Genomic DNA, 13076 nt, shown 5'->3' on the forward strand with positions numbered 1-13076 from the left:
ACCTGCCAGGGTAAAAGATAAAATTCCTAAATTTTACTGCATAATAAGTAGTCATCTGAGTTTTCTGCACTGATGTGAAATGTGCTCATTCCATGTGCTTTGTTTCATCAGCAGGTTCCATTCCATTTTTCTGCCTTGGTTGGGCTGATCAAAAGACTGCATGTCAGTGGAGGGCTCTTGCCTAGCAATGGGCATTTCAGGAATCCTCCTGTCTTGGCACCTTGTTGTGTCTATCTTGTTCCTTACCCACATTGCTGGGCTGTTTCCAATCATTGAGCAGCTTTACACATCTCTTTTCCCTGAACTAGTCCTGTGGGGCTGAAGCTGGAGAGTTAGGCCAGGGATTAATTTGGCCTTGCAGTTCTTCTTAAAAAGAGCTAAATCCATTTATTCTGCACCTCTCACACTAAAGCGTATTATACTTGGTGAAATTTTCTTTTCTGTAATATTGCAGTGGGTTGCTTTGATACTTATAGATGTGTAATTAATTACAAGATGATGTTGTTCTTTCTCCAGTGATGTGACCTGACCTTATTATATCAAGGTGCACATTGCATAAGAAAAGTCAAGAATCATGGGCTAAGTGCTCAGGTTAGAGGAAGGTCAACAATTTTGCTATTCAGCTGTTATTTTCTACATGGCACCTCTTCATCTTAAAGGGTCCTGCTTTGCAAATATACTCTGCTCTCAGAGGAAAATATGCCCTTTGAATCCCTCAGACAAACATAGCTATGCTCACTTCTACTTCCTCCTTGCTTGCTCTCAAAGAACAACCAGAGGATAGAAGAATTAACACAGAAGCCAAAATTAGTAAATCACCATGCACATGATTACAGCAAATGGCAAAGGCCGCTCCTATGCATCACTATAAAAAATAACACTAATTGGGATGCTTTGCAATTTCCTGTACAACCCATAATTAGGTTAGATAAGAAACTAGCAGTGTCTAAGTGCTATAAATGTCTAAATTAAGTTATTTTGAAAGTGCTTGGCACTTTGACATTTGAGAGTTCAGAGTAATTGGGGTATTGAAATAAAATTGCTTCTGTTATTTAAAAGGTCATTATCTTCTTCGAGTAGATATATAAGGACTATTTTCTACTCTACTGAGCTGGTCTATTTGGTTCAATTAGACCTGCTTCAGTAGATTTCTAGTGGGCTTCCTCCCACTTATCAGAGCCCCAGCACTGGCACAGAGAAGGGCCTGTAAATATACAGCCCAGATATGCAGTATATATTCAGCTCATAATCAGGCTCTGAAGAGCCCCCATGAACACCACAGGCTGCTATACAACAAGGTGGCAAATGAGTCCTGACACAACAAAAGCCAACAAATGCTGGCTGAAGCCAGCCTGCCAGGCAGACAAAGGCTTTGGAGTAAATCAGGATTTCACCTTCCCAACCAAATAATCTCACAATCTGGCAGCAGCTCTGGTTATTTCCATAACTACTGGAATTCCTGGTTTACAGCATCCACAGTCCCACTGTCACACAAAGCCTTTTCCTTGCTTACTAGATCTTGTATTCTGCAACTGTGTCAGTCAAAGAGGGGAATTTAAATGACTGCACCTTGACTACATTTGATTTTGGTCAGTCCAGCAGTGTCAGTAAATTAAGAAGTAAAAGACATTGACATTGGCTGAAGAGACTTAACTTACCACCACTTCTCTTGGAGATGCCACAGCCAGGAGATGGCAGGGAATGGGCTGAGCACTGGAGGGGCCAAAGAACACTCTCGCCCCTGTGGCTCACCTCATGTTCTCCCCTCAGGGGAGCAGAGAATCCCATCAAAACTGGAGTAGACATGGGAACAGGAGAATTGGTTGTCTCTCTTGGCCAGAGAACATCTGTGCAAGGGAGAAACAAAGTCCTGAGAGCCTCATGTCCAAACTGAGCAAGGAGACAATTCCTGACCTGAAACAAGGAAAGTTCCCATGCTGCTGCTATTCCCATGACTGCTCTACACCAGAGTCTCCTCATGCATAGAGTTGCAACACCTGAATATGAAATACATCAAGTGATTGCTGGACAGACGCACCACTGTCCCCATCAGAAGGGCACATTTGCTCAGTACTCATTACAGCAAATCTTATGGTCATTAATATTCCAGGGTGCTGCTGAAGGCTGCCTGGTTCTGGGTACCACATTTCCATAGGACACTTAAACCTAGTGAAGGGAATAAGGGTGAACCCTTTCAGATGAGCCCTTTAAAAATTTAATGTGGCAAATTTTCATGAGCCTCATGATGCTTGGGAAGAGCTCTGATAGCAAACTGTCTGTCAGAAAAAAGGTATAGAGAGAGCTGACAATCCTCCACAGGAATTACACCAGCCTGTACCTTCTCACACCTCCCCATCAGCCTGGGTGACTTCAGTGACAGTAATTGGCATGCACACATCTGAACAGTGACACCAATAATGCAACAACTGATCCCTGAGTTGGGAAGAGTGGCACATAGTGACAACTACAGGGAAAACTTCCCTGTGGGAATTACAGATTTCCTTGCATAGTTTTATCAAAAAAGGTTCAAGCAAATTCTTTTTTTTTTGAGGATGGAAAGGCCTTGCAGCATAAGGCAAATATTGCCTCATGAGTGCTAACTAGCCCGGAGGATGCTAGAGATCAGACTCTACTTAATGCTCAGTGTAACACTGAGTTCTGTTGCTGAAAAAGGAAGCAAGATAGCCTGTAATAACCAAATAAGTGTAATTAAGGCATTGTAGGGTTTATGGTACTCAATTAGATTAAACTAGTTTTTAAAGTCACAAATGTTCGGTTGTTCCACATTTCTCTTCTTCATTTCCCTATAGGGCAGAGTTAAAACTTATTTCTGCATTTCTTATCCTAATGGCATTGGATTTATTCTAAGGATAATTCTAACCCTGAGCTACTTTTGCCCATGCAAAAGTAGATTCTGAGATAATTATAACAGTCTGTTGATGTTCACACTGTTCCATTTACAGTAACAATGGAGTTATGCTAAAAGTATTTGCTGTGGAATTGCTAGATTTCATTTTCCAAGCATATTCTCGATCTGCTGCCCCTACATCCCAAGCAAGCGTCACATCAGGATATTCACAGTTCACAGCACTGCTGCCCCTGACCTAGCACCAAGTCTTTTCTATGTATCAATCAAAGCCACCTCCACATCCAGAGTTGATGGAATGTCCTGGACATTTTCATGGACATTCAAAATTTACCAAATACACAGGAGACCAAAACAAATATTAAAATGGGTGATTGCAAGAGGGGTGGTTAGAGCTGATTCTTCAACCACTTATTACAAATTTTGAGCAAAATTTTTGTGTCCCAGAGACTTACCTGTAGAAAAATTACCTGGTAGCATTCTACCCCTGTCACACACACAGGCTGTATCAGGCCTAGAAACTTGATGACTGCAGGATGCTGACATTTGTGCCTTAACTCTGCACTCTGAGTCATGCATTTGGTACTGACAGTATGTGTTTCTTCCAATGATTTATGTCATTGTGGAAAAATTCTCTGGAGCTAGAGAAGAACCCAAATTTTTTTCAACCAAGCATTGTTGCACAGCAAATCATTCCTAATGAGAACTTCTACCAGGACAAAATTGCAACCAACTTATATTCATCTGCCTTTTATATCCTCCCAAATTACAGCTCCTTGAAGATGAGGAGAAGCTTGACTTGGGAAAACATTTAACATGCTGACTTCATTCACACATGTACACTCTGGACCTGGTCTCTGTGATTCAAAACAGGTGTTGCTGAAGCAACTATTGAAGATTTAAGAGAACTGATGTTAGGCACAAGGAGCTGAGCCTGTCAAATACATGCATGGCCAGCCTACAGCTGGGCTCTTATTCCAAACAAAGCCAGGTTGATGTTTGGAGTATTGGAGGCATTTGTGCAGCTGCCCAGGCTGCACAGTGAGTGCCCCTCCAGCTCTAGAACAGGGACCATCTGCTCTTGGCAAACAGGCTGCATGGAAAGGCTGAAGGAAGAGACAATTTGCAAGCTATTCAAGATGCTTACCAGGTAAATGAAAACACAGGTAGTGACCTTTTTTCACTGCTCCTAATCACCTTTACCATGGTTCAGTAAAGCTGTATTTGCAGTTGACAGGAATCCAAGTCTTGCTGTCCGCATATCCAAATCCCAGCTTATTTCTAAGGAGTGTGCAGAAGGAAGAAGAAAGAAGTAATATACCTTTGTTGACAATTGATCTTTACCTGGTTCTTCGGGAGAAATAAAGATAGGCAGAGCTCACATTTGCTCCACATTTTGATTTAAATATTGGTGTGTCCTGACCTGTGTTCAGTGTACGTTTCCCTGAGCACAGAAAGACTTTTGACTCGCCAAGTCATGCACGTGGAGGTCAGAAAGGAAGACCAGACGTTATCTGTGTAGACATAATGCAGACTTCCTTGTATGCCTGCATCATGAGCTTACATCTAATTACAGGATTTTGCACAAGCTATTAGCTCACTCACTGTGGAGATCAGGCCAGCCCGGGGGGGCTGTGGTGGGGACATGTCTCAGCACTCTGTAGGGAAGGAGGCTGTTTGCTACAGGAGGATTTGCTCCTTCAGCAACATAATTCAAAGGAAGAGTCATTAGCTAAGCAGTGTCCCATAGGAAGAAGTAGTTGATCACGTAATTAAAAGAAGACTGGTAAAAACCTGTGTTCTACTCCAGATTCCTCCTGATGATGCTAGCAAGTCTGTAGCACCAAGATTTTGGCATACAGCAGCTCCTCATCTGCAGCACACATGGGGCTTCATTCCTGCTGGCTATCCAGTTCCAGTGCACTGGAAATCAGGGAGCTATCTGCTCAAGGATGTGTTTAGTGGTATGAACAAAATGCCCTTAGTGTCCTTCGTGTTCTTCCTGGCACATCTCTGACCCAGTCTGCATGTTCAGGTTGCTGCTCTGCCTGTGGGGCTGTTCAGCCCTTCTGCATGTGAGCTAAGGTATTCAATCTCTTCACCAGGTCAAGGAGGAGCAGAAGGGAGAGGGAGTTTTCAATTTAACTCCTTTCAATTATGCTAAAATGTTAAAGAGGCTGATTTTTCACTGTTTTTCCATCCCCACTAGGGACACAAATGGCAAATGAATTTATTACATTATAGTATCAGCCCTCATTTACTACAAATAGTCACTTTTACCATAAAGGGAGATTGTGGAGGTAAATCCTGAAAATGTCCTATATACTGAACTTCCAGAGAGTACAAAGACAAGGTTAGAAGGAAGACAGAAAAGAAGGAAAATTAATGAATATGTTGACCAGCCATGTCAGATCTTTCTCCTCACCAATTCCTTACATTTTGCCTGCCTTATTATAAAGAAAAAGTCAGAGACAGGAAACATTGCACCATAACACATGTTCACAGAGGTGCTGGATAAAAGCACTAGCATCAGGCTGAGAATTCCAAACTCCACTTTGCAAACAAAATAGCTTTTCAAAAGGCATGCATATATTTTAATGCAAATTCAGGGAGAAGGAAAGAGTAAGAATGGAGATATTAATATTCTTGCATGTCAGTGAAGAACAAAAATACTGGGACATACTCATTTACCTGTTTGAAGCACAAGTATTTTTTATCCCATTATATTAAAAATACAATATGTTATTATTAAGCTACACTGCTCTTTGGCATAATCAAGGCAGTTTTATTGGCTAAATAATATTTGTGAAATACAATGTATTATGTCAAATTCAGTATCTAAAATAACATTTTAAATACAAAAGTTTTCCCAAGACAAATACTACAAAAAATCTCATTGTCTATGTGCATATGTGTCAGTTTCTCTCACAACTTTGGGGTCCAGTGTCTAATTTAAATTATGCTTGACTCCAGGGTCAGTCCAACAACTCCCTTAACATTCAGTCCCCAACCAGAGGCTTCCAGTTTCTCTGCTTCTCTCATGCTCTGAAGGATAAATTTTCTCTCCATCCAAAAGGTTGAAAAACCAAGAAATCGTGACTGTTTCTTCCTACCCATCCACAGACCAGCAGTAGAGTCTTCCCCAGTCATCACCAACTAGGAGCTTGGAGGAATTTCTTGAGAAAGAGAGAAAAAGAAAACCATGTTGAGGGAGATGACACAAACAGGATCAAGGATTTTTCTGTATGTGCAGCAATTAGGAGGATGCAATATTCAGGGGCGAACATTCTCTTTAAAGTTAAAATTGAAGACCCATGTTATTAAATATTCAGAGTTTGGTAGTTCAAAGATTGAGCTTAGAATTGGATCCAAAATTTTCTAGAGTTCAGTGGGTGAGTTTGGGACAACTAAACGAGCTCAGAAGGTCTTAGCCTTCTCTGAGATTCTATGGATGTTAAATAATCTGCTGTCCAGATTCAGAATTCAGACTTGTTAGCACAATGTCCTGGTTTCAGCCAATGAAACCTCTGCTGCATGCAGTGCCACCAACAGTAATGCAAGTAACCCTCACCCTGAACGTTCCCCCTTTCAATGCACATCAACATCACACTAACTGCTCTAAGGCTGAGCATGCAGAATGCAGGGACGTTTTATCAACTGTCAAAATTGCAACACTTCCAGAGAAAGAGACAGTAAGTTTTTTTCAGTACATCATAACATCCTGGACTAGGAGATAACAACAAACATTACAGCCAGATGACTGCGGGAGGGGCTTGAATAAACAAAATACTGCTCGCTGTGCAAACTGAGAGGAGTTGAACAGCAAACTGTTGTTTGGCCAAAAACTTCCTGTTCACATTTTAAGGAGGTAGTATCTCCAGCATCTCCAAAGATAGGAGTTATTTCCATGTTGCAGAGATGGTGTAGCAGCTACTAAGTTCTACAACTATTCTGGCCAAAACCTGCTATTGCTCCTGGCTTGTCTCCTACCTATCCAATGACTCCCCCAACAGCATTCATTAGTGCACCTAGCCAGGCTAGCTCCTTGAGGGACTGCTTTTGGCTACAAGAGGTCCAGCTGAGTTCTCAAAAGCCCCAACCCGGAGGAGCAGCAGGAGCCCAGCCCGGGGCCCCTCTGCTGGGCATTTTCCCTACCTGGACACGGCCAGCGCCGTCACCGCCGCGCTCGTCCTGCTCGCCCGGCCAGCCAGGGCAGCGCTGGGGTTCAGCTCCCGACAGAGAACAAGATGTTTTCCACACCTGTTACCTGTTGTGTGGTTTAAAAATAAATATTTAGAAAGCGTCTAGGGGGCAGCATGGATGAGATTGTTATTATTTACAGTCAGCAAGTTGTTAAGTTGAGAACAAATATATTTAATCTTGGCCTGTGCTGTTGCAAAATAGGCCCATCCCAATTTAATTTGTGGCTATGATAGTTACATGTGCTGACGTGCGGCGGTATCAATTGTGTGCTAAATTGGATTTGTGTATTATTGCTTTCTAAATTGCATGCCTAGTTCAGCAGAATTGTTCATCAGTTTTCACTGGCTCTGTGCTTAATAAGATGCCCCACAATACTTTGCTGCCAGGATATAATACAGCCTATAATTGCCTAGTAAAAAGAAATTACATAAAGCCCTAGTATTATCAACTTATCTAAATCTGCTCATAACAGAACCAATAATTAAATGCTGTGGACATTTCACATACACACACATACATAGACACACCTAACAACATAACGCAATCACAGTTACTCTGGTCTTTCTAATGACTGCGTTTCGTATTAATTTTATTTTCTTTAATGCACAGAATGAGATGTGGGAATATTTGGTCATTTAAAATAATTCTGTAGATATCTGAATAGGTTAAGGGAGTATGACCCTGCTTTGATTACACCTTTCAACTCTTTATTAAAGAATGCTGTTCCTGTATCCATCTGAAAACACACAGCCTTATGCTCATGTGCAAACAGGTGCTGTCTCTACACATCACTGGATACCTGGGGTGGGCACAAATCTTTTATAGTCTTCTTGGATGAAAACCACAAACAAGAATGTTCTGCTGTGCTCCCATGGATGGCTTTTAAGTCCTCATTTAGAGAGCTGCTTAAGATATACATTTTACAAATAGCTAAAATATCAATCTGTTAAAAAACATGCATTTGGAATTATGCCTGGAAAGACCTGCCATGGGAAGTTATAGACAAGAAATTCAGATATTCTTAAATCAAAGGAGAATTTTCTATTGGTAAAGAGAATCCACAAAATGACTACAGGATACCACAGGGATTTTGGAAAGATGTTAAGTCTTTAGCTTTGACTTATTGACAAAACATTCTTCAATTAGAGATGAGAACAAAAACAAATATGAAGTTACCACAGCCAGACTATCTCATATCTGGCATCTCAGGTGTTCTTACACCTTTCTTAGAAGCATCTGGCTCTGGCTACTCTGAGGCATGACAAAAGGTTTGATAAGCATCTGGTTAGGCCATTAAACATACAGAAGCATATTGGAAATGTTTTCACATAGCAATCTAAGCAATGCTGATGCCAAGTTCCATGAACAGCACTACTGAAGATCTCTGTGGTAATGCCCAATTACTGTATAATATCTTTCTTTTTGGAGATGTTACATCTATAGCTCTACATTTATGCAAATTGGGTGCCTAAAATTGAAGTAATAGAGAATGTCTGTAATGAGGACCACAGCAAATAAGTAGAGTAAATTATACATAATAACACCACAATTCCTTTCTCATAGAAAAAGCGCTGGGAAAAGAAGAAAGCTGTGCTATTTAGGCTGTGTCTTTAAAGCTTCCTGACAGGTTTCAGCTCCTGTATTTGTTAGCACAGAGAAGTGAGCTTGAGTTGTTTTTAGTTCCAGTCAGCACCATAGTCCCACCATCTCAATAACCTCAGCTCTGTGAGAACTCCATGGTATCAGCTTCAGCTGCACACAGCCTTGAATAAACAGCTCCAAGCACTAGGCCTGCTGCTGGCCTCCCATGAGTGTGAAGGACCTCTGACTTGTTTTAAGGTGGCAAAGACAGCTCTGTTCCATCCCAGAGCAGGATTGGCACTGCCCACTCTGCCAGGATACTTTAGTACAGGCCATCAGCAGGGGTGCCCAGGCAGTGGACTTCCTGGAGCCAGGACTATTTCCAGCCATTGGTTTATAGCTTCATGCAGAAAGGTCTTCTGAGGTTGACAGAACCCCTGGGAGAGCCTGTGAAAAAGCCTTCAGCTTCATCCAGGTGTGCCCATGAGATGGCTGCCCTCAGGGGTGCTCTCTGTTGCCACCCACCACTGTCGCTGGTCACAGTAAGACTGCACAAGTTGCCCACACCATCTCCCCTTCACACCATGGTGCTCACATCCCCTCTTCCTCCTCACCACCAACCAAGGCCAGCAGCACTTGGTCCCAGTAACCCCGCTGTGGTCATACCTGTGCTGTCCAGCTCTTCCATTACCCCGCTCTGTGCTCTCAGCCCAGCACCTTGCTCTGGGGTGTTGCTGTATTTCATCTTCCACATCTGTGCCAGTGAGGGGGCAAACATGGAAAAAGCATGAGTTGTAACTATGAGAGAAAGATTCAGCTTCTGCTTCCCAGCAAGGGGTTGGGAATTGGACTTGTAACACCGGGATTTCACAGCTGTCTCCCTGTCTGTCACTGTGCTGCAGGGCGTCACACTGGAGGAATGTATGCAGGGAGCTGGTGGGGTTGCAGGGCTGACATGCTATCAAAAATCCCAGTAAGTTCACCTACCCAGGAAGTTCACCTACCATACTGGAGGCAGAATCAGCAGTAAATTCCTACTCATGAGAAAGTAGGTGTTAATATACTGAGATGTGAACGCTCAGAAACCATATTCAAACATGTTTCTAAGAAGTGACAGAATTTTTGCTTTCAGAATCACCCTAGAATGGAGAGCACGTTTTCAAAATTCTCCCTGTATGGCAAGAAGTCCTCTTGTCAGGAGGATAAAAGTTGATAGGAAGATAATATTTTACTCTGATTTTCATTTTTTGCCCTCTGCTGCACTTAATAAAGTGTCAGGGGTTTTTAGTAGCTCTGTCCCTCCATTTAGAATAAAAAAATCTCAATCTCTGGCATTGAATTAGGATTCCTTTTTCCCTCTCCCATCCACCTACCCTGACCACTCCATCTGTGCTTCCTGTGATGATGATGCTGCGTGTGTCCCAGTCCATCACTTCAGCAAAGCAGCAGCAGGTCAGGCGGTGGCAGCTGGGGCTGGGGGCAGTGCTGGTGCTTGCCAGGGGCTGCCCATTGACTGTCCACAGGTACAGCTGAGATCCCGCACAGGACACAATGTCACCCTGGAACACAGCGAGAGGCAATTTGTCTCCAAGCCCCACACTCATCATCCTCAGAACATTTAAATGCTGATTAGAAATTGCTGAACTCCTCTGATGTAAAGTCTGACCATTGTTTTCTCCATTGGGCAGAAGATATAAACCAGACAAAGCAAAAATTACTTTTTTTTCCATGAAAAATTCTGACACTTTTACATCACAGAAACCTGAAATAACTGCCTCAGATTTAGCAAGATAATGCAGAAAAAAGGGGCTTTCTCCCACATTTTAAAAATAAAAATATTTAATGAAATGTTCCCTTTCTGTTTTCCATAAAATCCAGGCTTTTAGTAAAAAAAGCAGACTGACAGTCTGACCCAGTGACCATCAGGGACTGTGCACAAGCAGTGCCTAGCACAGGTTCTGGGCCAGAACTAGTGCTCTTATAAGTTTTACAAATAAGCATTCCCTGACACAAGGACGTGGTGTTCACCTGCTTAGCTAGGAAGCCTTTGGTGATTCCACAATCCTCTTCTGCCCCTCACAGGGAGCTCACTGTCATCGCATTTCTGCACCGTGTTTTGCATTGGACCAATGACCAGCTCTGCATCCAATGCCCTGCACTCGTGATGCAGAAAACCTCCTTTGCACCTCTCCCCTCCACTCCCTGCAGGTGCAGCCTTACCAGAGGCTGCTTGTAAGGAGAAAATACTCAGGTTAGTCTTCAGGGAAACACAAAGAACCAAGAGCTGATGCGGCAATTGTAAATGATCTAATCAAAAGTGCATATTGATCAAGTTATTAATTGAAATTCTACATGACTTTTCTACTCTTGATCCATAGCAAGAATCAGCTAAATAGAACCTCAACAGCAATGTCATCTGATTCTGAGAAAGGACAGATATTTAAGTGTGGACACATTTAAGTGTGCCCTTAAATTAGCAGCATGCATCTGGTTTAAGTCAACTAACACCTTACTTCACCCCTGCCTCAATTGGGGCCAGGGCTCTTCACACTGCTGGGCTGAATTCTGGAGATAAAAAATGATGGCATGTTCAAAACAGAGCTGCCAATAATTCAAGAGATTAAATTTCAGCTACGTTATCTGCATGAGAGTACATGATGTCCAGGCATTTGGCAATAATCTACAGTGCTTTTCAGGTCTGGATCAGGGATTTAAAACTAACTTAAATAATTACAGCAAGCTTTTACAATCCTCCTTAGTTTATGAACTTTTCAGGACAGTTCTTATTTTGCACCTACACTACACAAATACCATGGGGTTTGGATCTATAGATGGAACTTCTAGATGTTCAAGCAACTCCAACAATCATATAATGAAGAGCTATACAGGGTTATTATTTCACTGTTTGCCTTTTTTTTTCCTTCAAAACTTTGCTTTGAACCATTCTGAATTTTTCAGGAAAAAACCCTTGCTACCAATCATGTAATTTTGTGTCAATCAAAACACTGTAGCACAATGGAAACAGTTTGTTTCTATTTTCATGTAGCTTTACATAAATATATAGAGAAGAATTAAACAAAAACTTCATTTCAGAATTGTGTTCTGTTTTGCTAAAAACAGAATCAAAGAAACATCAAAACATCAAAGAAACATTAAAAACATCAAAAAGAATTTTTTAATCCAGAAGATATGGACCTCTTTATTTTCCTTGAAGCTTCAGTCATCATTTTCTAAGGTTTTTCCTCTATTAAATGAACCTTTTGGTACACTATTATCCAAACAGCTTAACCCTTTGCACTCCAATAAAGTGGAGATCAGTCATTTGGATCAGTCACCAGACTGTTCCTGGCACAGGCTGTCTCAGTTTTGGACAGTTCCAGGAGAGCAGATACCTGAAAAGGCTGCTGTACTGGCTGGTGCAGAATGGAGAGAGCTCTGTTCCCTTGGGATCTCCAGCAGCTCCGTGCCCGCCCTCCCTTCATTTCTGAGTGCTTGGCACTGCTTCAGCTCACTTCACAAGGGACCAGCAGGATATTCTGAGCTGGCCTGCTGAGGCCACTGGCCACTTTACACTAACCAGGACTGCTAGGGCTGGGGGCTGAGCTGGCACTGAACAGACAACTGAATTCCCACCCTCAAATTGCTAGCCATCAGGCTGCATGGTTAATTAAGCTCTGATAGGAGATGACTGCTCTGGCACAGACCGAGTAGAGAATATCTGCCTGGTTTCTTACTGCTATGAACTCAATTTTGCTTTTCTACAATATCCAGGATTCAACCTTGAGTTGCCTGAGCAGCTGAAATCCTGTTTTAGTGTATTAGCAGAGAGAAAAAAACCCCAAACAAATACGAAAGCAACATTTTTGGGAGGTAGAACGTTGGGAGAATAAAAATCTCATCCAAAGTGTTTGCAGTAAAATCCAACACAGAATATTTTCCTATCAACATGCATGCAATTCTGGCCAGGCACACACCACAGATTTGTACCCACTGCTATCAGGAGCTCTCCCTGCACCTGGGAGTAGAAAGGAAAGGAAAAAGCCAACATATCACTGCAAAGGCAGAAGGCAGTTGTCACCTGAGCTGGCAGACTGCAGTCTAACGTGTCTCAGCTGCATGAATGTGCAGCTCAGATGTGGCTCTGCTGCATGAATGTCAGGAGAAATTAATGAAACAACAGGGGCAACAAGGTTATGGGTGAGCCAAGTCCAGGAGGTACTAGGGTAATACTTCATGCTCCATAAACTTAAAGTTGTTTAATCCTGCTATCTATCTATCCACAGATGCTTCTTAGCTACTTAGCTGCTCAGTCTAAGATGTTGCTTTTAGTGCTCACTCTCATCATTAAAAACACTATTAGCAATCTCAGTAGAAAGAAAAAAAAATCAATGTATCAGACTCTCAGGATGTTTTTATGTTGGGAAAA

General features: G+C 42.2%; 1 protein-coding gene across 1 annotated transcript in view; it reads right to left on the minus strand.

Moving 5' to 3' along the window:
- Positions 1-5652: 5652 nt before the first annotated feature.
- WDFY4 (WDFY family member 4) overlaps positions 5653-13076 on the minus strand; it is a 112772-nt gene continuing 105348 nt past the window's right edge. Inside the window, exons 59-62 of the mRNA XM_064716301.1 lie at positions 10024-10209; positions 9317-9404; positions 7022-7133; positions 5653-6042 (exon numbers count right to left, since the gene is read on the minus strand). Coding sequence (XP_064572371.1) covers positions 5976-6042; positions 7022-7133; positions 9317-9404; positions 10024-10209 — 453 coding nt within the window. The 3' untranslated portion in view covers positions 5653-5975. The remainder of the gene's footprint in view (positions 6043-7021; positions 7134-9316; positions 9405-10023; positions 10210-13076) is intronic.

Source organism: Zonotrichia leucophrys, chromosome 6, assembly GCF_028769735.1.
Source record: "Zonotrichia leucophrys gambelii isolate GWCS_2022_RI chromosome 6, RI_Zleu_2.0, whole genome shotgun sequence".
Classification (NCBI taxonomy): Eukaryota; Metazoa; Chordata; class Aves; order Passeriformes; family Passerellidae; genus Zonotrichia; species Zonotrichia leucophrys.